This window comes from Penicillium soppii (genome assembly GCF_028829465.1).
Source record: "Penicillium soppii strain IBT 18220 chromosome Unknown utg000003l, whole genome shotgun sequence".
NCBI lineage: Eukaryota > Fungi > Ascomycota > Eurotiomycetes > Eurotiales > Aspergillaceae > Penicillium > Penicillium soppii.
Genome location: NW_026643233.1, coordinates 884,872 through 910,668, shown reverse-complemented (window position 1 = coordinate 910,668; position 25,797 = coordinate 884,872). Strand labels below are relative to the sequence as shown.

The window sequence follows — 25,797 nt, the reverse complement described above, 5'->3', positions numbered from 1 at the left end:
CTGCTTGATGCCACCCTTGATGCCGCCTCTATCTATATTATCTTATCTTTACCTTTCTTTTCTCTTGAATTTATAGCATGTCCTATCTAAATACCTACATATATACATACGTTTATGTATGTAAGTACACTGATCTAAATACCTACATATATACATACGTTTATGTATGTATGTACACTGTACTCTGTACTCTGCAGATCATATTTAACGATTGGAAGTACTATAAAAAGCAAAAGCCCGCGCAAACATACTATATCCTAAATACTAAAGGGGTAAGTTAGAGTTGACATTCCCGCCACGGTCAAACGCTCCCGGCTTCGATGTCACGATCGTCTAGCGCAGGACCCATCTATCGAAACCGAAATATCGGATTTTAAATCGATCGATCGTAAAATTACGGATCTAAGCAGTTCGAGAATCAGAATCATCACCAAAGAAGCAGAAGCACTTGACTATTCGAAAGGTACAATAGCCTATGCACATTAAACACGCAGTGATAGCCCTCAACTCAACCTAAAGGGTCTTGCATAACCAAGGTTGAACATCGGAGCGGATCAAATTGGATTGTGACTAGTGTTTCAATATTTTTCCCCTGAGAGTTCGTGGATTTAACTATCTATACGGAATTGAATCCGAGATCCGCCTATGGCCATAATTTTAGTCCTTTTGCTTTTTCTTTGTTTAAGGATTCAATGAACACGAACCCACCCCTGTCGGCTAGTCAACTAGTACACACCTAGGCCAGGGAATAGTACTCCATCCGACAATTCGAAATGGCCTCCGTTTAACCGGTAAAAGCCAGAACTAAAATTGGGGATTCGTATGTTCGTCCCGCTAAGCACGAGACGGCTCACGGTCTGACGATCACCTCGTTACACCAATGACGATCCATAGGGAAATTGGGAGCTCCATTGCATGCCACAACCAGCCCCCAATCCACCTTGAGCTCCATTATCGAGTCGTTGATTGGAATCACTAATCCTGGTGACGGTATGGATAATGTGGCTCTGCCAGGGAATCACCGGAATCGCTCCAGCTATGGGTCCCTGAAGGTATTTTCGCCTGTCAAAAAAAATTTACATGTGGATCCCTCGGAAAGCTGTTGGGCTGTTGGCCTATTATTCTGCAGCCTGAACGTTGATTCGGAGAAAATGATATCTGCAAGGTCAGACCATTGAGATGCAGCTTTTGACTACTACAATTTCTTAGGATAGGAGTATTCAAAGTGTTTAATTGAAGGACAATTTAAAAGACGGTTCGGGAAGAGTCGAGCCTAGATTCTCCGAGGCCAACTTCGAATAAAGAGAACGTCGATGGAGTATACTCTTAAAGTTTTAGCGTGCGAACCGTCGCTCATCTGGAGTAGACCGGGTCCCCCTGATCCAAACACAGAACGGTGTTGGATCTGCACTTTCTTGACAAGATGTCTACGTTGTAATTTTAATTTTGATTTTCATTTTGTTCTGTTCTGTTTCTCTTACTCTCTCTATTTCTCTCTCTTTGTAAATCATGGGGAAAACACCTGAACCGTGTGTCCGTTTTCAATTTCTTATTTGATGCTATGACATCAAGCTGTTCAATTCTTTAAGACGACCGCTGGTCTCGTCGTTCCAATCATTATCTTGAAAGTACTACTATTTTCCTATTGCGCCTTCTTTTCCACTGCGGTTTTGTTCTATCCTACCCTTGAAACCGCTTTCATCTTCCATTCGCGCACCGGCTTTGCGCTTGATATCTATATAAACTTCAAGATGGTGGGATTGAAGAAATTTTTCCAAGAAAAGACTACTCGTCCGGCGACCAGTCTTGGACTAGAGGGCTGTGGGAGGGATGATCCCTATTATAGCATGGCGATTGACTCGCCTGCTCGAAGTCACTTCGACGGCTTCCCATCCAGAGAATCGCAGTCATTAGATGTGGCCCATCATTTTGATCAGATTGAAAAGCAATTCGAGGATCTACATGATCGTCTTGACCGGCCAACATCTTCTCAGTCCCAATTACCGCCTGCCACTCATTTCAACGTCCCAAAATCCCAGAATGGCCGATATATCGATTTGATGGATGCTCTGACCTCTTCGGAGCGCCCTCAGACGACTACTCCAGAATCCCTCTCTCCTCCTGTCAGCCCATACAATGAGGATATCGCAGAAAGGAATATGACCCGGTTTCTACGCATACAATACCGAAATGGACTATCTAGCTCCCGGATACTCTCGGCGTTGTACCAAGAAGATGTGGCGGACCGAAATATTGCAAAGTATAGCAACACTGGTCGCACTATGTCAAGCTTGAGTTGTCGATCCTCTCCGGCTGCACCTGGTAGAGTCCGTATCCCAGAAGGCCAAAGGCGCAAATCCAGGAAGCGCGATCCAGGGAAGCCTACATGGGCTTCAGCGGAGAATCTGCGGACAAACGCCTCTAAAGATGATGGCTCAGGCACCCCTTCCAAGGGAGGGTCTGGCAATTCTCTTCGGCCCCGGAGATCAGCACCAAGTCTTTGTGCAGATGAAGGTTTCATCCCGCAAGAAGATGCGCCACCAAGTCCTGTTCAGCGCTTGGGTGTCCCTCCTGCCTACAAACAAGGCAAAAGATGGAGCAACACGCCGCTTCCCGACAGTCCAACAATTCCTATCCCTACCCCTAAGGCAGATAGCAGTGACGCCACTAAGGCACCTTCAGTGCCAAAACCACCTTCGACTATAGCTCGCAGTTCATCATTGACCCCTCGATCAATCTCTCCGTCACCATCATCAGGATCCGGCTCCAAAAAGAATGCCCGAGGTCTTTCAATTAACACTCAATTGGCAACTCAAGGACGCCCAAAGATTGCGCACCGTGCCATCCAACCACCGACACCATCAACTTCTAGCATGAAACGAGCTCCGAGCATCGCGGAAGTGATGAACAGTCCTCTACCATTTCCCAGTCCAATCAGTCCCCCCAAATCGTTTCCAGGCTACAAAGCCTCGGAGTTAATGGACTTGTTCACCAAGGCATATATGTCTGCTCAAGGATCTCTTCCAACATACGAGTCACTCCACGATGCCATAGTCCGTGAAATAAACTCCCACGAGGCATTCCGACGTGTTCCTGTGCCAGCCCCAGGGCCCCCATTCACGCCCTCCCCTGAGCAGGGCGAGTTCGGCAATGCCTCAAGACCAGCAATTGGACTCAACCGGAGTTTTTCAACCAAAAGCCGGATGAACAAAAACTCGTTCACAAAACACAATAGAACACCAGAGTCCCGCCGCAGCATTTCAACCAGTGTCGGGTACGACAGACTCCTGAGAAAGGTCTCTGGGTCCCCTGCTCGCCGTCGACACACTGATGCCCCACCTCCCTCCCCAGGCTTCCTGGCAGAATTCCAACCTAAAAATCCCGCCGTCTCCTCACCTGTGACCGGAGAACCAATTACTTATATGGACGTGTTGCGCGCAAGCAGTGATCAACATGCAGCCTCAAGTGCCCACTGCGCGAGTCCCCATGTGTCCCGCAAAAGAGGCCGCTCCGATTCTGTCGGCAACCTCGCTGCTATCCCACGCTCCACCCCAGACATGTCTCCCACCCCGAAGACAGTCTACTGCATGCAAGCGCACTCCACTCCTTCAAGCAATGGTTCGCATGAAGATAGCGACGACGACATCATCCACCTTCCTAGCTTGACTATGCCGCTTCCGCGCGTGCAGATCGAAGGCGTGGACGAGAACAACGTGCGCTACGTGATTGATGCTGCGTCGCCTGACGATGCGCAGAAGCTTATGTACTGGCCTCAGCGTATTCGTGGGGGTGTTGGCTCCAAAATTTATGGGAACAGTCTGTCGCCCCTGTCTCGTGCGCGAATGCAGCTTCGTGGCTCTCGCTCCGTGGAATCTTATTAGGATCCAAAAATCCTCGCGGGGCAAATTATTGCCTTCCCGCATGATCATGATGCCTTAACGACTTTCTCTCTCCAAAAAAGCTGTTTCGGCCTTTTCGGGGTTTTCCTTGGTATTTTTGAATTAAATTAGTACCAGCTAATCTCTCACCATCTTTCTCACCTGTCACACCTTGTCATATATCTTCTTAACATACCTCCTACACATTCACTCAAGTCTCTCTCTCACACACACCCTCTCTCTCTCTCTCTCTCTCTCTCTCTCTCTCTCTCTCTCTCTCTCTCTCTCTCACTCCTCACTCTCACTCACTCACGTCTCTTTTCACTGTCATCTCGGCCGTATCAGTCTTTTCCAACGGCAACATTTCATCTTTAAGTTTCCTGTCTTAATAATTCGCTCGCATCACCTAGCGAGAGCCTTTGTCATTCTTGTCATACTTGTCATTATAATTATCTATGTATATTATACCGCTGAAGCGATTGCTTTCTTTAACCATACTCTGTTGCTCATCGTCCTTCATATGACTAAATATATATAGCTTATTTTTAGATATCAAACTGCCCTACGAGGCTGTTGCCTCGAGTAAGTCATTTGTTTGTTATTTCCCCTACTTTTAATTGATTGGACAAGCCTCCGTGTTGTTTGCCAACCTTGATAGACCAACCTTGGAAAGCTCTATAGCTTATTTCAACATCCATCCATACCATCTTTTTTGCTATTGATCCATGCACCCTCGTGCTTCCTCTTTACGGAGTAGTCCACCAAGAGCTCATGGGATTCCGGGGTTTGGAAATAATTATAATAATATAAAATATCGAAAAAAATTGCTAAGCCAAGCCACACTAGGAAGACCGAAATGGACCTAAGGAAATAGTCTTAGAAAAGAAATAATGACATGTCTCATTTCCATAATATCATTGCCACTACCTGCCATCTCCCCTCCTAAACTCCACAAATGACAAATCACCATTTCAAAGGATTTATTGGGATCCACAAAAGAAAATGCCATTCTCGTGCTCCAGGTTTGATTCACTATGCACCGCAGATTGTCGCAAAATACAATGCAATGCCTCTTGAACATTGCGGCAAAAGCCACAAGTGCCTTTGGGCGAAATCAGACGAATGATATGTTTCGCAAAGGAATAGCTTAGTAGGAGCCTAGAGTATAATAGTTAGTGTCTTGAACTCGATTGCAAAAAAGGAGCCTTAAAGGGCATAAATGACTTACGGCCAAACATGCACCACTTCTCGGCAAGAAGTGTGCACTTAGGGTTGCAGCAGGGAGTAACGCCCTTCTCAAGACCCTCAGGCTGATCGAAAGGAATGCAAAGAGACTTAGCACCCATGCTGGGGGCCTTGGAATCCTCGGCCTGACCGGACTCTTCCTCGGCCTTACGGGCACTCATATCCTTAATCTGGTCCTCACATGCCTCGGTCAAACAGTGGGGAATGACACAGACGTTCTTGTTGTTCAGAGCGGGAACGAAGTCATCCCACTTAGTAATCTTGATGCGGTGGGCCTTGTACTTCTCATCGGCACGCCTGAACAGGTCGGCCTGGATAGTCTCGAGAAGAGCAGGGACGGCAGTCGCCAATTCAGAAATGGGGATGGTACCCTTGCCGTCCTTGCCGGGAATATCACGGCGGGCGGTGGTGACGAAGTGGCCGGCGGACTCGCCGGGACCAAATTCAATACGCAAAGGCACACCGCGCAGCTCGTGACGGTTGAACTTCCAACCGGGAGAGTAGCTGCTGTTGTCACTTTCGACACGGATACCGGCAGCCTCGAGGACAGCAACGAGACCGTCAATCTCAGCATTGAGCTTCTTGCGCTCTTCCTCGGTAGTCTTGGCCGTGATACCAACTGGGACAATGATAGTCTGGACCTCAGCGACACGAGGAGGCAGAACCAGACCCTTGTCGTCACTGTGGATCATGACCATGACACCCAGGGTACGGGTTGACAGACCCCAGGAGTTTTGCCAGACGTGGAGAGGAGGCTTCTTCTCATCAGGCTTGGAGGAAGGATCTTCAACAGTAATGCCAAACATCTTGCTGAAGTTCTGGCCCAGACCGTGGGATGTGGCACCCTGGATACCGCGGCCAGTGGAGGGAATGTAACCCTCGACGGTGGTAGTATAGTTACCGCCAGCAAACTTCTCCTTCTCGGTCTTCTGACCCTTGACAACGGGCACTGCGAGAAGTTCCTCGTAGATCTTAGCGTAGTAATCAAGAATTTCGAGTACTTCCTCGCGGGCTTCACCCTCGGTAAAGTGGGCGGTATGACCCTATAGACATCAGTTAGCAATCTTTTCTCCTCATGTTTACGAGACGAGGGCTATAGCAACTTCATTCCATAAAAATTCTCTGGTTCGGAGGAATGGCTGTGGGTTCTTGAATTCCCATCGTACAACCGAGCACCATTGGTTGAGTCGAGAAGCAGGTTAGCAAGGAAGTATATCGAGGTTGGGGCCGGGAACATACTTGAGTGGAAGGTCGCGGTGACTGCGAATCCACTTGGCGTAGTAGGGATACATGACAGTCTCTGAGGTAGGGCGAATAGCAATCTTCTTCTCAAGCTGACTCGATCCACTGGAAACCAAAAATTAGTACCCGAGGTCGAGGTCGAAGGGAGGTGGTTTGAACATACGCATGCGTGACCCACGCAACTTCGGCAGCGAAACCCTCAATGTGATCTTTCTCACGCTGCAGAACATCCTCAGACACAAATAGAGGGAATGAGCAGTTCTTGACGCCAAGTTTCTTGATCTTTTTGTTGAGGAAATTTTGGATCTCCTCCCAAATGAAGTATGAGGCGGGCTAAACAGAGGTTAACACAATGTTTGTTGAAATTAGGATCAATTAAATGACCAACCTTCAGAATGAAACATCCTGAGATATCATAGTAGTCCAGCATGTCACCCTTAGTGAGAACCTGCTGGTACCAGCCGGGGAAGTCCTCCTCCTTTGAAACATCGATACCGATCAAAGCAGCACCATCGACCTTCTTCTTGGCAGCCTTCTTGGCTTCCGGCTTTGCAATTCCCTTCTCTCCCTTGTTGCTGGCCTTCTTATCGGCCTTGTCGGCCTGCAATTTGGCGAGTTTCGCGGCTTTTTTGGCAGCATTCTTTGACTCACCCGCCTGGTTATCAGCGGGGTTTTGAGTGCGGTCAGGCAGGGCCTGGGGGCAGCCTCGGTGGCAGGGACGTCGCTGGGGTTCTGGCTAGCCATATTGAATAACAATTGTCCGACTAGACAAATCAAGGGAAACCCGAATCAAAGGTTGAACGAGGAAATCGGGATATGACTCCCCTCCGTAAAGTGGGATGCGATATCGAAAATTACCAACACACCGCCTCGGCAGAACTTTTAGTGCCCACAGCACCCCCCCGTAGCCAGACAGCTCTGCCATCGCACTCGAACAGCTTAATTTCTTTCGTCTGTTACAGTTATGGCAGGCATCTTCGAGGCGCCGCGGAATGCGGACACACTATGTGAGATTTATCTGATCGATTTTCATCTCCTGTTGATGTGTACTGATCAATCTCGCACACAGTCTTGGGTGGGCAGAAAATCACCGGTGCTGATGTTCGTGAGCAAAATGGTATGTTGGATTATTGTTGATTAGGACTTTGCTTGGGCTTGGTCGCTGATTTCTTGAAGTTCTGGCTACACAGGCTATTTCCAATGTCATCAAGAGCTCCTTCGGTCCCTCCGGTCTGGACAAGATGATGGTCGACGACATAGGGGTATGCAATCGATAAACCCCGCAGAACTTTGCAGTTTCTCACATTTTGCAGGATGTTACCGTGACGAACGATGGTGCCACCATTCTCTCTCTGTTGGATATTGAGCACCCTGCGGGCAAGATCCTCGTCGATCTGGCTCAACAACAGGATAAGGAGGTAAAGTTTACAACACATATATTTTGGACATATTCTTACGATATTCACCTTAATAGGTCGGAGATGGTACTACTTCAGTTGTTCTCATTGCCGCTGAGCTTCTCCGGAGAGGTAATGAGTTGATGAAGAACCGCATACACCCTACCACGATCATCAACGGATACCGACTTGCCCTGCGCGAAGCCGTCAAGTATATGAATGAGAATGTTACGACTAAGGTGGACAATATTGGAAAGGACAGCCTTGTTAACATTGCGAAGACCTCCATGTCCAGCAAGATCATCGGTTCCGATTCTGATTTCTTCGCCAACATGTGTGTGGACGCAATGATGCAGGTGAAGTCTGTGAACCAGAGAGGCGAGGTTAAATACCCAGTCAAGGCCGTGAATCTTCTCAAGGCTCACGGAAAGAGTGGTCTTGAGTCCGTTCTCGTGAACGGTTACGCATTGAACTGCACCGTTGCTTCCCAGGCTATGACAACTCGTGTGACCGATGCCAAGATTGCTTGTCTCGATATGAACCTGCAGAAGGAGCGCATGAAGCTCGGTGTTCAGATTACAGTGGAGGACCCCGATCAATTGGAGAAGATCCGTGAGCGGGAGTCTGGCATTGTTATGGATCGTGTTGATATGATTTTGAAGTCCGGTGCCAATGTCGTCCTTACCACCAAGGGTATTGACGACATGGTTCTCAAGCTCTTCATCGAGAAGGGTGCTATGGCCGTCCGCCGCTGCAAGAAGGAGGATCTGCGCCGTATCGCCAAGGCCACCGGTGCCACCCTGGTCAGCACCCTGTCTGACCTCAACGGAGACGAGAAGTTCGAGGCATCAAACCTTGGACACGCAGAGGAGGTTTCGCAAGAGCGAATCTCGGACGACGAGTGTATCCTGGTCAAGGGCACTAAGGTTCACACTGCGGCTTCCATCATTCTCCGCGGTGCCAACGAGTACAGCTTGGACGAGATGGAGCGCTCTGTTCACGATACTCTCTGTGCTATCAAGCGCACTCTGGAGAGCGGAAGCATTGTGCCCGGTGGCGGTGCCGTGGAAACCGCACTTCACATCTACCTAGAAGAATTCGCAGTGACAGTGGTAAGTAACATTGTTCCCTGTTTTGTTGCTATATTATGTTCTAACATTTCCACCACAGGGCTCTCGTGAGCAACTGGCCATCGGCGAGTTTGCACAGTCTCTGCTTGTCATTCCCAAGACGCTGGCAGTCAACGCAGCTAAGGACTCGTCCGAGCTCGTTGCCCAGCTCCGTGTCCGCCACGCCCTGTCACAGCGTGTGCAGGATGGTGATGCCAACGAAGAGGAGAAGGCTATCGCTAAGAAGAAGACTTACCGCAACTACGGTTTGGATTTGACGAAGGGACGGGTTCACGATACCCTCAAGGCCGGTGTGCTGGAGCCCAGCATGAGCAAGGTCAAGCAGCTGAAGAGTGCCGTGGAGGCTTGCATAGCCATCATGCGCATTGACACGATCATCAAGCTTGACCCTGAGCAGCCGCAGGATGACGGCCACGGCCACTAAGGAGCTCATTTGACTACACAAACCCAAAAAAAGGCAGTAATATGATGTGACATAGATGATCAGCAGGAGGAAATTTTATTCTGCTGGAACTGCATATGAACCAATCTCTCTCAAAATAAATACATAAAAGCGTAGCCCTAACTCCGTATACAAAGCCCCTTCACTGCCGCTTCTCGGCCATCAACTTCCGGTATTCCTCGACAATATTCCTGCGCTCACCAGCCAACTCCTCACGTCTCCTCAAACTACCCACAGCGGCCGGCACGTTGGCAACATCAACCTTGGCCCCACCACGCACCTTGAAGATCTCTCTGGGTTTAATTAACTGCGGCGGCGCAGGTGCAACCTCGAACGGATTCTTCTTCCGTTCCTGGTCGCGTTTCTTCAGCTTAGCCCAAGGATCGGGATCATCATCCCCGCTATCAGGAGCATTATCCTCATCGCCGGCATGCTTGCCCTTCTTCTTGTTTTTCTTGGCGGCAATAGCCCTCTTCTTGGCCTTACCACCAGCTTCAATATCCCAATCTTTCCATTGCTGCAGCTCAACCTCCATTTCGGCCTCGCGCTCTTCACGCTCCTCCTGCTCCCGCTCTAGGATCTTAGCTTCCTCCTCACGCCAACCTTTTTGCAGTCGCCGCAGGTGCTTCTCGTGCTTTGTCTGCTTGCGCTGCTCGTTCATCTTGGCTTCACCTGTCTTGGTGGTTTTGGTCATTTGAGACAGGGGCATTTCGCGGTCGACTCGCGCTGAGAATTCGGCCAGACGCTCGCCGGGCAGAATTTTAAGCTGCTGCTTCTCCTTGGCGCTGAGCTTGGGCTCCGCCTCTGCTTTGGCGGGTTTCTTGTTTGACTCCGCGGCCTTTTCTGTGGCATTGCGCTTCCGCTTCTTGCTCTCGCCTGTCTCCAGTCCTGACGGGGCGCGCCTGCCCGTCGTTTGATACTGCATTAGACGAAGGAAGGCTTTGGGAGTGTCGTCTTCGGATACATTCTTGCGACGGTGGGTGGGCGCTTTGTTTGCACTCTGATTTTGGTTCTGAGCTTGATTCTTGTTGCCGGTTTTGGCAACCTTGCCGCCCTTTAGCAGCTTTGGCTTGGATGATTCGCGGACTGGAAGTGCCTTGGCGATCTCTGAGGGTGGGAGGTTGAATTGACTGACAAGCGGGAATTGTTAGTTTTCTGTACTGAAAAAAAAGTGTGAAATTTTGGGTGCCTTACCTTGTATCGGCCTCGCCACGTCTCTTATGTTTGTGAGGCATTTTGGGTGTTCTTAGAGGGTTGGGGGATATGTGAACTGGGGTTGTTTGTCGGAACTTTTTTTCGACGTTGGCCGCTTATCTTATCGCGCATTTGTATGGACATCGTGGACCTACATTAACTACATATGCACGCACATGTCTCGCAATCTACTGCTTCCAAAGAACGCCAGCCTTTAAATTTATATACTCAAGACAGATTAAAAGCTGGCGAATCACATGGAATTTACCTCATATATATATATATATATATATATTGTTTATTATGTCTTTAGGGATAAAGTCCCGAAAAATGCAGACTGACAAGGGTATGCTTCGCTAACAATGAACCATGCCCACCAAGCGCCATAAAAATGCCCATAGGCAAAGCAAAACAAAAAGCATCCAAACACCTGGTAAAATGCAAAAATAACAAAAATAACAGAAGACGCAGAGGGAATCATTCGTCTTCGTCGTTAAATGAATCTTTCATATCAGCCCAGCCGCACTGCCAGCGCTTTCCTTCGGTCTCACCACCAGTCCGAAGTCCTCGGGCTTCGGGCCCTTCACGCCAGCATCGAGCGGTGTAGTCATCGCTGACAGTGATGAGTTCTCCTGATGGCGTCCAGGAAATTCCTGTCACTTCTTTCTGGTGACCCTCGACAAGAGCAGTGCCTGACTGGTGAATCGGAATAGTATCCTCCAGGCGTCCGGATAAGCCGATTCCAGAGTTGGTGCGACGAAGCCCCGAACGATTTGTGAAAAGCGAAGTCCTGCTTGACGTGGGTTCTACATGTTCTTTCACTGGAGAATTGAGGAACCGCTCATCCGTAGGGAACAAAATTGGACTGTGGTCGGTGCTGCCGGTAGCAAGCATTTCCGGATGGTTTTGCGTTGCTTTACGGACAGCTAACTTCACATAGAATGAAGAAACTTGGAGACGAGGGTGGCGGAAGCCATAGAGAGGCCCAAGGCCATCCTTGTCGGAGCCTCCAGTCCTCCGTGGACGGTTGTTGTTGAGTGACAGCTCAGGCGCATGTCCAAGGATCAAATGTGATGTCGAATACGTGTAGACCGTGTTATCACGGCACAGTGTATACAGTCGCGCGCCGTCTCCTCCAAACGCCATAGAAGTCAGACCAAATCGTCGGTATTTAACATGGCTTTCTGGCTCCTGCGTTGTGGATAAAGGGATGACGGGTCGACCACGGCGATTGTTATGTGCTGTCCGCAAGTCCCAAAGTCTGACACTTGCACTAGCCTCAGAGGCTGTGACGAAGAGATTCTCGCGGCCGGGTGAGAGAAAGGCAAGGGAGGTGACGGTAATATCAGTCCGGCCAACTGGTTGTACGTCGCTTTTGTCAATGGCCGGTTTCTGAGAGGTTGTATAAGCATGGGCACCCCCAATCGTATTCAAAACGTGAGGGTATAGCATCTTCGGGGGCGCAGAAGCTGGAGGGGCATCGGCTTCGGTTTCTAAAGAGCATCGAACTTGCAAAGCAGGCCGTTCGAATCCTTTGCAGCGAAGATCCCAGATATTCACATTTCCATCTCGACTGCATGTAGCAAGCACTTTATTGTTGGACGCCGGTTGGAATTGGACACGCTTGACGGACGAAGAGTGGTTAGACAAGCAGTAAATAGGTTGTTGTGTTGTCATATCAATAACCAAAGACGTTTGATCGCCAGATGCTGTGGCCAGTAACATGTCGTCAGACGAAAATTCGAGGTCCATGATCGAGTTCATGTGCGGACGGAACCCGAGATATGCATCAGTGAACCCGGCTTCCTCGTCGATCGATGAATCCAACAGTCGAATCCCACCCTCTTCATCGCCCACAGCAACAATCGAGTTTGCTTCTCAGCTATTAGTATATAAGTTGATATCCGAGTCAAACATGACTTACTATTGCATGAGGCGTTGCAGAAGGGTAGTGCCAGTGATCCCTCAGATGCATAGCTAGCACATGTGTGACGGTCCTCTGGTTGTGAGTAGAAGTCGGTAGTGAGATCCTGCCAGCCTAAAGAAATATTAGAGGCGTCAAATAAGCCATCAAGGTCAATGCCTACCAGCTCCAGAGTTTGCCCGTAGAGTCACTTTGTTTTGCCGCGATCCTGTCACGGTTTGCATAAACAAAGAGCCTGATGTTCTCAAAGCTTGAGAACGACGCACAGGGGCCACGGGAGGTGCCTGTTTCGGTGGGCTTGGTGGTGGTGCTGTTTTAAGAGGAATGTTGATGTCTGGTATTCTGATATCCTGTCCTACCTCGCCCGCAGGTGACCGAAGCCGAACTCTCTTCAGAGGAGAGGATTGTGGAGGAGAGGCGACTGAAGAGAACGAGTTCTTCCGTTTTCTGCTCGGGGTGCGGATGAAATCTTCTGGCAGGCCATCGTGAGGACTTCTGGTGCCAGCCTTGGAGGTTCTCGAAAACGCTGGCCCCAGGCGATTGACAGCGGGTGATGTGAGAGCTCTTAGGGCCTGTCGACTGGTTGTGGGAGTGGTCAAGTTATCACCGGTAGGTAGTAGAGATCGCGGTGTGAAAAATCGACGAAATGACCTAGGCGTTACAGTCGGTGGCTTTCTGGTTCTCCGGCGACCAGCATCGGAAGAAATGGACGGAGGGGACGAAGGCGGTTCTGGAGGAGGAAGGACAGGTTCTGAATATGGTACCTCTGGTAAATCAAAAGCAGCCATTGTCTAAAGCAAATAAAGAAAAAACGAGGCAAAGGTAGAAATGCATTGAGTGGGCCGAAACGGGTTAAAGGGGATCGGGGAAGATTGGGTCTTTTTTCGTGTTGATGCGCGACGTGACGCGATCGTGTCAAGGCATTTCATCCCCTCCAACAACTTCACTCCTTTCAATTTGTATTTCACGTCTGTGCCTTTAAATATTCTCTAAGCTTCAATAACTGGCTTTTTTCGGTACTATATTATTGCCTGACTGTTATTTGCTTTGTGTTGTAAACGCGTGAAAATTACCATAGCGGGGGTGAACTCAATGTCAACACCGTCAAATTCCGGATAACCCTATAACAACAATCCTCAATATCTCAAGAAATGTCAAGCAACCTTAGACTTAGCGGAGAACTAATTTAGCTCGCATTAGATTCTTTCAGCTCAAGTTTCTATCTGACATACTCCTTGCAACCCATCACGCAGTTACGGCATACTGAACTATAGAACTGTAGTTACGACTAGCCGAGTTGGGACCCCTCCATAGCAAGATATGGAGAAGTCTCCGCAAATAAGAAGGCTAAATTTTCACATGAGCCTTCCAACATGACATTAAAACATTCTTTAGCCTTCTAGACTATGCAGGTGCTTCCTATATGAAAAGATACGGGAAGTTTGACTTATAAAGGCGGGCGTTAAGTTATAAACCAAACTTATAGATCGAGTCAGCGTTGTATATATACTAGACGTATTCTTGGCCTGATGTTAGTGTACTCAGCCACTGAGTTAGCTTCCCGTATACTCGGTCTTGTTCGATTCCTTGATGGTGGTCCTCCATGTCTAGATATCAAATAGGCACAAGGAATGACACGGAAACCTACTCCAAGGAAGACAAATAGTATTCACATCGGATCAGAAATTTTGAGAGATACCTATTAAAAATTTACTCGGATTCAGCCGGAATGTACCCAGATCCCTGCCTTGCTCTCTGAATCCATCCTAGGGTTGGGGATAGACAACTACTTATATTATTGTAGTATATTTACATCTCCGATGAGCCGGCCCTTATAATTATATTCCCCGCACGAAGATAATTTTTGATCAGATTAAATGTATGTAAATGATATATGGCGTTATGCCTGTTTTTGGCAGTTGAACTTGCAAAATGACTCAACTATAGTCTTAAAACATAGCTAACTAGTCAACTAGGACGATGGGAAAATACGTGTGCCTGAAATTACAGGCACTATATGCTTACATGAGAACCACCGATAAATATACACCGCCCAGGATGTTCTGCCGCTTCCGCGGAATTTTTTTTATCTTTTTTCTTGAAGAACCAGACCGCAATCTGCAACTGAGCACGATTCGGTTTTGCCTATTCAAAAATGGCGCCAATTAAGCGCAAGGGGAATGCCCCTGAAGAAAACAACCAAAAACGTGCTAAGGTTGGAGCGGAGGAGGCCAAGAAAGATCACAAAAAGTCAAACGATGCCACACCCACCGCCGCCAAAGCTTCAGAGCTTTCAGTGCTGCGCGACGACGAACCCTCGTTCCCTCGTGGTGGTGCCAGCGTTCTGACACCATTGGAGCGCAAGCAAATTCAGATCCAGGCCAACAGAGATGTTTTGTTCGAACAGAAGGGAACTCAGAAGCCTTCTGGGAAGAAGCCTTCCAACGAGTTCGACGACGAAAGCGACAACGATGTTGAGATGGAAGAGGAACAGGCTGCTGCGCCTGCCAAGAAGTCACGCAAGAAGAAGACAAAGGGCAAGAAGACGACAGACAAGGATTCTGACGACAAGTCAGATGTTCGCATTGAAGGTCTTAGTTTTAAGGTATGTACCCCAAAGCCCTATTCCTTGTATTCAATCTAATAATTGCAGCGCATTGCTCCCGGTGCCATGATTCTTGGACAAGTCTCAAGCATTAACGCCCACGACATCGCTCTTTCGCTGCCCAACAACCTTGTTGGATACGTCCCTCTCACCTCCGTCTCCAAGGGACTCGAAGACAGAATCGAGAAAATGTTGAACGATGAGGCTGAAGATGACGATGCCGACGACAGCTCAGATGATGAGTCCTTCGATCTGAAGGAGCACTTCTATTTGGGTCAATACCTGCGGGCAATCGTTGTGTCTACCGGCATCAACGCTGCTGATCCTAAGGCCAAGAGCAAGAAACGCATTGAGCTTTCAATTGACCCCAGACAAACAAATACCGGATTCTCCAAGTCCGACCTTGTTGCGAATTCCGCTGTTCAGGCGTCTGTTGTGAGTGTGGAAGATCACGGTGTGGTCATGGACCTTGGCATTGAGGGCTCAGACATGAAGGGTTTCATGTCCTCGAAGGAAATTGACCCTCGTGTTGAGTATTCGAGTATCAAGGAGGGATCCGTCTTCCTCTGCATGGTTACTGGTCAAAACGCCAGTGGTAATGTCATTAAATTGTCCTCCAACTACCAAACTTCCGCCTCGATCAAGAAGTCCAACTACCTCAGCTCGGCGCCTACAATCAACACTTTCCTCCCCGGTACCGCCGCAGAAATTCTTCTCACAGAAGTCACAGCAAACGGCATGATTGGAAAGATCATGGGAATGCTCGACGCAACCGTTGATTTGGTCCAGTCTAGTATCAATGGCAAGGTTGATTTGGAAAGAAAATACAAAATTGGCGCTAAGATCAAGGCCCGTATTATTGCGACTTTCCCATCTGCTGAGCCGTTCAAGGTCAGCTTCTCTTTGCTCGACCATGTCCTCAAACTCTCTTCCGACTCTCGTGGTCCTGGTTCATCGGATGATGCTCCTGCCATTTCTGCAATCATCCCTGAGACCACCGTCGTGAAGGTTGACCATGGCCTGGGTGTATATGCCCGCATTGGAGAGACAAAACACATGGGTTTCGTTCACATGTCGAGGCTCTCTGACGGCAAAGTAGAAACAGTTGAGGAAGATGCGGGTGCTTTCAAGCTCGAGGCTGTGCACGAGGCAAGAGTCATTGGGTACAACTCAATGGACAACCTCTACCTTCTTTCATTTGAGAAGAGTGTCATTGAGCAGCCTTTCCTTCGTGTCGAAGATGTAAACGTCGGGGCTATTGTTAAAGGAAAGGTGGAGAAGCTTCTCATTGGCCCCACTGGCATGGATGGATTGATCGTCAACCTGGCTGATGGAATTACCGGCCTTGTTCCGTCTATGCACTTTGCGGACACTCAACTTCAATTCCCCGAGAAGAAGTTCCGCGAGGGCCAGAAGCTTTCGCTTAGAATTCTTTCCGTGAATTTGGAGAAACGCCAGATCCGTTTGACGCTCAAGAAGAGCTTGCTCAACAACGAGTCCACTATCTGGAAGGACTACGCAGACATTGCGCCTTCGGCTCAGTCTCCTGGTACCATTGTTAACCTCCAGAGCCATGGTGCTGTTGTGCAATTCTACGGCGATGTCCGTGGTTTCCTTCCTGTGTCTGAGATGAGTGAAGCCTACATTCAGGATCCAGCCCAGCATTTCAGACTAGGCCAGGTCGTCAATGTCCATGCCTTGAGCGTGGACGCATCTCTCGGAAGACTTGCTGTTTCTTGCAAGGATCCCTCCACATTTACCGAAAAGTACCGTGAGGCCTTCGAAAACCTCCATCCCGGTCATCTTGTTGCTGGAACCGTCTTCGAGAAGTCCAATGATGACGTGCTTCTCAAGCTCGAAGATTCAGGCCTTGTGGCCCGTCTTGACTCCAAGCACATCATTGACGGCCCTCCATCCAAGCAAAGCTCGATGATGTCTAAGCTCCGCGTGGGACAGAAGCTGAACGACCTCTTGGTTCTCGACATTCAGCGCGCTCACCGTCTCATCAAGGTTTCTAGCCGAGCCAGCTTGAAGAAGGCTGCCAAGCAGAAGAACATGCCTGGCCAGTTTGATCAAGTCCAAGAGGGCTCTCTTGTCACTGGTTTCATCCGCAACATCACCCCCGACGGTATCTTCGTTGAGTTCCTAGGTGGTCTGACTGGCCTGCTCCCCAAGCGTCTGATTGAAGACGCCAATCTCGAGCAGCCTCATTACGGTATGTCGAAGTCGCAGACTATTGTTGTCCATGTGCAGTCGGTGGATTCGGACTTCAAGCGCTTCATCCTGAGTATGAAGCCCGTCCAGCCCAACCAGGCCGCTCCTAAGAAGGAGGCCAAGCAGACTGATGAGACTGTCGCCAACGCCGTCGACAGCAACATCAAGAGCATGTCCGACTTCACCTTCGGCAGGATCGTTGAGTGCAAGGTGGTCTCTATCAAGGCAACTCAGCTTAACGTCCAGCTCGCAGATAACGTCCAAGGTCGCATTGATGTATCCGAAGTTTTCGACGACTGGAAGGATATCAAGGACCGCAAGCAGCCCTTGCGATTCTTCAAGGCCAAGCAGAATATTTCCGCCAGAATTCTTGGTGTCCACGACGCCCGCAACCACAAATTCCTTCCTATCAGCCACCGCGCTGGAAAACACCCCGTATATGAGCTTTCCCTCAAGCCTAGCTACTTGAAGGCTGCCGATCCTGCTCCTCTGAACATGGAGCAAGTCAAGGTTGGATCTTCTTGGATGGGCTTTGTCAACAACATCGCCGATGACTGCCTTTGGGTCAACCTTTCTCCCAATGTTCGCGGAAGACTCCGCTTCATGGACGCATCTGATGATCTGTCCCAATTGACTGACGTGGAGAAGAACTTCCCCATTGGCTCTGCTCTGAAGGTTCAGGTCACCGCTGTCAACGCCGAGAAGGGCCACCTCAACCTTACTGCCAAGCAAGGCTACGACAAGCTCGCTTTCGGGGATATCACTGTTGGCATGATCCTGCCTGGCCGCGTCACCAAGGTCACTGAAAAGCAGGTGATCATGCAGCTCGGTGAGGCCCTTGTTGGTGTGGTCAACCTGATCGATCTCGCGGATGACTACTCCAAGGCCAATCCTACCGTGCACAACAAGAACGAAGTTCTTCGAGCTTGTGTCATTGCCGTTGACAAGTCTAACAAAAAAATCTCGTTGTCTTTGCGCCCATCCAAGGTTCTCAGCTCTTCGCTGCCTGTCCAGGACCGTGAGATCTCTTCGCTCAAAGAAGTTAAGCAGAACGACGTCATTCGCGGCTTTGTCCGCCGCGTTACCGATGCTGGTCTTTTTGTCGCAGTCAGCCACGATATCACTGCCTACGTGCGTGTGTCTGATCTTTCCGATTCTTACCTCAAGGAATGGAAGGAATCCTTCCAGCAAGATCAGCTGGTTAAGGGTAAGGTCACTTTCGTTGACGCCGAGCAAGGCAAGCTTCAGTTGAGCTTGAAGGAGTCTGTTCTTGATCCCAACTTCAAGGCTCTCCTCACCCTCAAGGACTTCAAGGTTGGACAGATTGTCACCGGAAAGATTCGCAAGGTTGAGGAGTTCGGTGCTTTCATCGTCGTTGATGGATCCTCGAACATCAGTGGTCTTTGCCACCGCAGTGAGATGGCCGACAAGCGTGTTGAAGACGCCCGCACCTTGTACGACGAAGGCGATGCTGTCAAGGCCAAGATCATCAAAATTGATCAAGCTGCTAAGAAGATCTCTTTCTCGCTCAAGGCTTCTCACTTCCAAAATGAGGAGGGAGACGAGAGCGAGGATGAAGATGCTATGAGCGTTGATGGTCTGGGTGGTGTCGAACTCGACGAGAACGACAGCGAAAACGACGACGATGATGACGAGTCCATGGGAGGTGTTGATGTGGATGATGACAGTGAGGAAGAGGAAGACTCCGAGGATGAGGATGAGGATGGAGATGTTCCTATGCAGAAGCCCAGCAAGGCCGGTGGTCTTGGTGCCAGTGGCTTTGACTGGAGCGGCAATGCCAAGAACGAGGCTGCCGCCTCCGACAGTGATGCCGAGGACTCGAAGACAAAGAAGAAGAAGAACCGCAAGCCTGAGATCCAGGTTGATCGGACCGGTGATCTGGATGCCAACGGCCCCCAGTCCGTTGCCGACTTCGAACGTCTTCTTCTGGGTGAGCCTGACTCCTCACTCCTGTGGCTGCAGTACATGGCCTTCCAGCTGGAGCTCGGTGAGATTGAGAAGGCCCGTTCCGTTGCTGAACGTGCTCTCCGCACCATCACCATGGGCCAGGATTCCGAAAAGCTTAACATCTGGATTGCCCAGCTCAACATGGAGAATACCTATGGTGATGACGACAGTCTCGAGGAGGTCTTCAAGCGTGCTTGCCAGTACAACGATCCCCAAGAGATCTACGAGCGCATGATCAGCATCTACATCCAGTCCGGAAAGAACCAGGTATGTGTAGTCCCTACCCAAAATGCACCTCCACATGAATACTAATTATTTCGCAGAAAGCAAGTGACCTCTTCTATGAAGCCCTGAAGAAAAAGATCTCTTCCCAGTCCCCTAAGTTCTTCTACAATTACGCCAGCTTCCTCTTCGACACCATGGCCTCTCCCGATCGCGCCCGCGCTCTGCTCCCACGTGCTCTGCAGTCCCTCCCGGCCCACACCCACGTCGAGACAACCTCCAAGTTCGCACAGCTAGAGTTCCGCTCCGAGAATGGCGACATCGAGCGCGGTCGCACCGTGTTCGAGGGTCTGCTTTCGTCCTTCCCCAAGCGTATTGACTTGTGGAACGTACTCCTCGACCTGGAAATCAAGGTCGGCGATGCGGAGCAGGTGCGCCGCCTCTTCGAGCGGGTCCTTGGCCTGAAGAGCGGCAAGAAGGGCGCTGTTTCCATCGACACTAGCAAGAAGCTTAAGCCTAAGCAGGCCCGCTTCCTGTTCAAGAAGTGGCTTGAATTTGAGGAGAAGCTTGCTGCTGATAACGGTGATGAGAAGATGGTTGAGGAGGTCAAGGCTCGGGCTGTGACCTATGTCAAGTCTCTTCAGGAGGAGTAGATCTTGACCCTTTGAAAAGTAAAAGTATGTTCTAACCCGTGGGTGTTTGGGAGCATTGCATTTGTGTGTTTGTACTTGTATATAGATAGCGACTTCTAGGAAATATCTTTCTCTTTACTTTTTTCGCTTCAAGATGAATAAAGCCTATCGTACACTACCATCATGACATGTGCGGGTCTATGATGTCGATCCTTAAACACCTTGGGCGTCACAGCATACATAAGTAGTGAACTGACGAATTATCCAACCCCACCATGTAGACAAGGATGTTTTGGCCGAGACCCTTAGGGCTGAACAATATGCATATGTACATAGGTAGTTTAGATATTACTTGTAAGAAAAGAATCCCTCATAAGTACACCTGTTTATAAATTAGTATGAAAGTATACAATAAACGTGTCCAGGTCGTTCCTGAAGTCTACTTCCCATGGGTCCAATCATTTCCGCCGCCTCCGCATGGTTGCCTCAGAGGCTCCCACGATTGGTAAGGCTTAAAACCCTCAGGGATTTGGGGGGACTTGAGTGCTTTTTCTTTTATAAATTTGATGTTTCTTCCTTCCGAGACTCTGAAGGCTACGAGCTACGGGTACATTCAATATGAGCTCTGACCGACCTTCCCCGCAGAGCTTTGCGACGACACTTGACGACACCAACATTCATTTTGACCCGTACAGAGACTCAATAGACACCGCAGACCCGAATAAAATAAATGCACAGAGAGACTCTGTTCGTGAAGTGGGGCGTCCGGCCCGCTCCTGGCGTCAAGTGTTGACGGCTTTATCTCCCTGGTCTTCAGCATCTTCCGAAGACGCCTTGTCTTTACTGTCAGACCAACCCCTGCGTAAGAACCGGTCTTGTCGCTCGCGGTATTTTCGAGGTCTGCGGCGAGTTTTTATTGGAATCTTGATCATGCTGTGAGTTTCGGCTCACAAATCCTACCGTTCATGCGAAGCCGTCTATTGACTGATAACAGAGGCACCATCCAATTCATCTCCATCGCCTGTGGTATCGTGCTATCTTTCTTCCCGGACGAATATGACCGCGCCTCTCAAAACTGGCTGCCGAGCGCGAGCAGTGCCAGCACTGCCGATAAGAAGCACTGGCCTACTGATATCTCGCGCGATATCATCCCCGTCGGCTGTCACTCCCACAACGACTACTGGCGCCGAGTCCCTCTATATTCAGCACTGCAAGCAGGATGTGTAGGCGTTGAAGCCGATGTTTGGCTCTTCGACGACGAGCTTTATGTCGGTCACACTACATCGTCACTTACTTCGCGCCGTACCCTCCGGTCGATGTATGTCGATCCCCTCATAGCTATCCTCGAGCGCCAGAATCCGACAACTGAATTCCACCCAAGGAGTGACAAGCCCGCGCACGGCGTTTTTGACACAGACCCTGATCAATCGCTGTTGTTTCTGATTGATTTCAAGACCGCCGGCCCAGAGACTTGGCATGCCGTGACAAAGCATCTAGCTCCGCTTCGTGACCGCGGCTATCTTACCTATTTCAATGGCGAGGAGCTTGTCCAGGGCCCAATTACAGTTATCGGCACGGGAAACACGCCTTTCGATCTTGTCGCTGCAAACACGACCTACCGGGATATTTTCTTCGACGCTCCGCTGGACAAACTCGTCGACGAAGACCCCGATCAAGATACAAACAACGAACTAGAGTCGAAGCTCATCCCACGCTCAGACGCAACCATAGAATCCACAGATCTGGGTCAAGGCCAGTCCGGCATGCCAGCAGTCATTACAGCAAACACCTTCAATTCCACAAACAGCTTTTACGCCTCCGTCTCATTCCGGCAGGCCATTGGGTTCCCCTGGCCCTTCCACTTCACGCAGAGCCAGATGGAGCTGATTCGTCGCCACGTGCGCATCGCGCATCGACAAGGCTTGAAGGTCCGTTACTGGGCGCTGCCGAGTTGGCCGCGAAGTCTGCGCAATCACATCTGGCGTGTGCTTGCGCAGGAAGGTGTTGATATTCTCAATGTTGATGATTTGGTCGATGCTACGAAAGGAGACTGGAATACCGGGGTTTTTGATTGGTGGCCGTGATCTATGGATATGCAGCAATATATTGGTAGGTGGTAGATATCTTATTGGTTTTACTCTTGATGAGCTATGATGGGTTGGGCTTGAGGCGTTTGGGATTCTTTCTGATTTACAATACCTTCTTACTCTGTTGATAGACTACCTGCTTCATCTTCGCTAGTTCTACAATCCAAATCAAACATGTCCATGGACATCCTTATGATACTCGACACAAGGGCCCCCAGCGTGCCACGTTAGGCCCTGCTACAGCGTTTTGACACTATTTGGTGTATCCTGCGAGCGATTGATTTTACCTTGGGATTGTTGCAGCGCAACATCTTCCATATAGGCTTGTTCAGACTTAAGGTACATAAATAAAAAGGCGGAAGAAGGAATCGGATAGCTCATACTCGACTCTGGATTGGCAAGGTGTAACAATGGAGCAATTGCTCGTGGAATGTCGCTATACTCAAATTTTTGGTCTGTGCAACTCAGCGCAGGAAAATAATGCTATTTCTCAATCTGGGTATCTGGGTTGGTGTCCCAATGCCCTCGATGCCGACAAACGGCATTGACGCCATAATGCTTCCAGTAAATTCAAGTTCAAATCATATGCATAGCAGAAAGAAGTACAAGATCTCGGTCACAGGACCTCGAGAACCAAACCACAAATTAAAGATCGTATAGCGTCAGCAGACCCTCGACCAGCGGAGGCATCTTCAACACCAGAAATCAGTCAGTCGCGAACATGTCACAGACAGAACAGCGCCTCTTCTCCAAACTCGCGCACAACACTGCCCTCTTCCCGAATAATCCCGCCCAGCCAATGCTTCGCCGTCTCGAAGTCCTTAGCACCGAACTTGACAAGCACAAAGCCAGCGCGCACCCGCGCCGCAGTCCACGTAACATCGCCCTTGTGGCTAAGCGACGGCTCCGGCACAGAAGCCGGCGCATGGTCTGACCAATTCCGGCTTCCAATGCGGGGCTGCGACTGGAACTGATGAATGAAATGCGCGCCAAGATCCTCGAAGACAGGACCAGAGAGAATCAGCGTGCCGACGACGCCGTGTGGGCGCGTACGCTCCGCAATAATGTTCAGCGGGGTCAGGCCGGCCGGCGCCTGCGGCGGCATATCGACGCGGTTCTCGAGACCATTGTGGATGTTGCGATTCGTGTTGGTCACTTCGTCTTCTTCGGACTCCGATGCATCGGAGTCGTCTAAAACTTCGGCTTCATCGTCTAGGATGACTGAGTCACGGAGAAGAAGACGGCTTTTGCCGGTCTTTTCGTCTTGGGCCCAGACTTCGTTGCGGCCGCGCCAGAAGCGGAAGTTCCAATTTTCGCCACGGGAGGTGCGGCCTTGCGTTACCCAGTCTAGGACGCAGAGGCTGCTTCTTTGGTCGCCTTTTGCGGCGGCGTCGACGGTAAAGGTTTGGATTTGGGCGTAGCGGCTGTTCTTGAAGGGGACGGAGGGGTCGGGGAGGTAGCAGATGGCTGCTTGGCGGCCGATGTGGACATCGAGGGATTGTTGACTCATGTCGGAGAGGTGTTTATTGGCGGGCATTTGATTGCGGTGACCCTTGATGACATTTGGGTTGGAACCGCTATTATTTGGATCTGTCTTGAAGATCTTGGTGCTTCCTTGTGGTGTAGTGACGACCATCCGGGTCTTTGGTTCCAGCGTGATGGAGACTTCAATGTGGTCTCCCGGCAGAAGGCCGCCGCCATAGGTGAGAAGATAGAGGTGGACGGGGTGGGAGGGACGTGAATCCGAGACGGCGGAGGATTCTTGGGTTGGGACGAAGCCGCCGGCCCGCGGGACCAGCTTCAATGGGTATTTATAGGTGAGGGTTGTAAGGGTAGGGTTATTTGGTGGAAGAAGGGAGAGAACGACTTTACCCTGCCCTGGCTTCGCAATGGAAGACTGGAAGGGCGAGGGGATGGGAATTGCTGGTTGTCGCATAGTGGCGGATATGAGGTTTTCCGGGAGAAGAGTAGAATGAGGTCAGAGAATGGAACTTTATTGAAGGATGATCGTCAAGAGAGGAAACAATGTTATGATCAGTGGCTATGAGGCCAGGCTTCCATGATGTTATTCCAGACAGAAAAAAAGACTTTTTACCCCAGAGTTCAGAGGGGGGCAAACCCGTATATATCGGCAAAGTGATGATTTCCATCTTAGTCACGAATCCACTCCCATCTACCGTTAGTGTCCGGGTGTATCCACGTCAAGCGGGGGATATTGTCAAACCGCAGTTTTCTTGGCTCCTGTTTTGAAGAAAATGGGGGAAAAAGACACAACAGAAAATGAGCGGTTGTTGATGTTTCTATGACAAAGAAAATCTCCTCATATGCATTAGACCGAGTGGTTACACTCTTGGCGATGCACTTTTTATGTCATTTGATCTACATGACTGATTTAATAATAGCCGAAGTTCTAGCCCTGGATACCTTTGTAAAACTCTTTTGAGACTCCATCAAAAAACTCCTTTTATTTAAGGGGCAATGTCATGAGACCTGTGAAAAGATGGATCGTCACGCTATCATGAAACTATATAATGTAGGGACGCCTTAGGGTATTTAGATCCATCTTATAACTAATGATGCAAATTTCCCTCGGCTACACTTCAACCAATCAGAGGGTTCGATGGACACTCGGGGTCAAAGACGTAATTTGTAGATCTTATATTCCTGATAAATATGGCCTTAATGACGCATCACGCATATATAAGAGGATCAACCTAGACTTAACTTACTCCGTATACGTGTAAAGCACCTCCATACTCCGTACTTGCAGTGACGAAGAACGGAATATGCACGTGAGCTGGTATCCGATCAATTAATTCCTAAAGGCGATTCCCTAACTCTGAAGGCTGGGATCTATAGAGTGTCTTCTTGATTCGCGAGTCCCTGCAGCTCCGGAAAAGTTAATTGGAACGAAGGATAAAACCGCCAAGCTTCGCAAGCTCCGAGATGGATCAGTTGACCTGACTCGTTAGTCCTAGGTCAGCCTTGGCAAATGTTGTCATCTTGTGAAAGCAAAATATAGAGCTTGAGAGAAGAAATGGTGTGATATATATGAATGCGCATCAAAAGAACCTTGCAAGACCCTGATACTAGTCGGCCCCTAAAAACGCCCATGTAGTGACTCAGCTGCAAGGGTGTTGATTAATTAATTCGGAGTAATGAGTTATATAGTACTCCGTAGTATTAAACACTTAACTAGCAAAGGAGTATTATCTGAGTTATAGATATTATAGAATCATCATACCTAGGTATATATCAGGCCTTCTTTTAGGATCTCTGTCAGATGCTTTTCTGTCCTAGCTAATAGAAATGTGCGAAAACTATGCCTTTTATTTATCTCCAATTCTGGCAATGTATAGCCCTGGAGGGGGTTTAACATGACTATACCTAGGTAGTGGATAGGTACTCTCTGGATTTTCACCTGACAGTCTCTCTTACCACCTGGCATGTACATCTGTATATCGCTAAAGAATAAATAGTCGTGTATAATCTTTGGTCCTTCCGGTTTATTTTTCAAAAGCTAGGCGTCCAAATTAGGAACTAAACTGGATTCCAAAGACGACGACTTTGAAAAGGTGGAATTTGAAGTTCTGCTTCCGCGTTCGTTAAATGCGAGA

At 49.3% G+C, this 25,797-nt stretch overlaps 7 protein-coding genes across 7 annotated transcripts; 3 read left to right on the top strand and 4 right to left on the bottom strand.

Moving 5' to 3' along the window:
- Nucleotides 1-1,751: 1,751 nt before the first annotated feature.
- N7529_002460 (uncharacterized protein) lies at nucleotides 1,752-3,881 on the top strand (the record flags this gene model as incomplete). The annotated part of the gene is made up of 1 exon (XM_057237988.1): nucleotides 1,752-3,881. The coding sequence occupies one exon, from the start codon at nucleotides 1,752-1,754 to the stop codon at nucleotides 3,879-3,881; it is 2,130 nt and encodes a 709-aa protein (XP_057100599.1).
- Nucleotides 3,882-5,025: 1,144 nt separating this feature from the next.
- N7529_002459 (proline--tRNA ligase) lies at nucleotides 5,026-7,109 on the bottom strand (the record flags this gene model as incomplete). The annotated part of the gene is made up of 6 exons (XM_057237987.1): nucleotides 5,026-5,036; nucleotides 5,107-6,166; nucleotides 6,359-6,470; nucleotides 6,529-6,698; nucleotides 6,754-6,966; nucleotides 7,017-7,109. 6 exons carry the CDS (start codon nucleotides 7,107-7,109, stop codon nucleotides 5,026-5,028), a joined length of 1,659 nt encoding a protein of 552 aa, XP_057100598.1.
- Nucleotides 7,110-7,329: 220 nt separating this feature from the next.
- On the top strand, nucleotides 7,330-9,316 carry N7529_002458 (chaperonin-containing T-complex alpha subunit TCP1; the record flags this gene model as incomplete). Its single annotated transcript, XM_057237986.1, has 6 exons — nucleotides 7,330-7,372; nucleotides 7,435-7,482; nucleotides 7,542-7,627; nucleotides 7,679-7,783; nucleotides 7,840-8,874; nucleotides 8,933-9,316. 6 exons carry the CDS (start codon nucleotides 7,330-7,332, stop codon nucleotides 9,314-9,316), a joined length of 1,701 nt encoding a protein of 566 aa, XP_057100597.1.
- Nucleotides 9,317-9,476: 160 nt separating this feature from the next.
- N7529_002457 (uncharacterized protein) lies at nucleotides 9,477-10,569 on the bottom strand (the record flags this gene model as incomplete). Its single annotated transcript, XM_057237985.1, has 2 exons — nucleotides 9,477-10,464; nucleotides 10,529-10,569. 2 exons carry the CDS (start codon nucleotides 10,567-10,569, stop codon nucleotides 9,477-9,479), a joined length of 1,029 nt encoding a protein of 342 aa, XP_057100596.1.
- A 436-nt stretch (nucleotides 10,570-11,005) lies between these two features.
- On the bottom strand, nucleotides 11,006-13,240 carry N7529_002456 (WD40 repeat domain-containing protein; the record flags this gene model as incomplete). Its single annotated transcript, XM_057237984.1, has 3 exons — nucleotides 11,006-12,402; nucleotides 12,453-12,566; nucleotides 12,616-13,240. The coding sequence occupies 3 exons, from the start codon at nucleotides 13,238-13,240 to the stop codon at nucleotides 11,006-11,008; spliced, it is 2,136 nt and encodes a 711-aa protein (XP_057100595.1).
- Nucleotides 13,241-14,607: 1,367 nt separating this feature from the next.
- N7529_002455 (putative rRNA biogenesis protein RRP5) lies at nucleotides 14,608-22,177 on the top strand (the record flags this gene model as incomplete). The annotated part of the gene is given in 6 exon segments (XM_057237983.1): nucleotides 14,608-15,057; nucleotides 15,106-19,506; nucleotides 19,563-19,569; nucleotides 19,588-20,110; nucleotides 20,789-21,028; nucleotides 21,088-22,177. 6 exon segments carry the CDS (start codon nucleotides 14,608-14,610, stop codon nucleotides 22,175-22,177), a joined length of 6,711 nt encoding a protein of 2,236 aa, XP_057100594.1.
- Nucleotides 22,178-22,904: 727 nt separating this feature from the next.
- Nucleotides 22,905-24,116, bottom strand: N7529_002454 (urease accessory protein UreD; the record flags this gene model as incomplete). The annotated part of the gene is made up of 1 exon (XM_057237982.1): nucleotides 22,905-24,116. The coding sequence occupies one exon, from the start codon at nucleotides 24,114-24,116 to the stop codon at nucleotides 22,905-22,907; it is 1,212 nt and encodes a 403-aa protein (XP_057100593.1).
- Nucleotides 24,117-25,797: the final 1,681 nt, after the last annotated feature.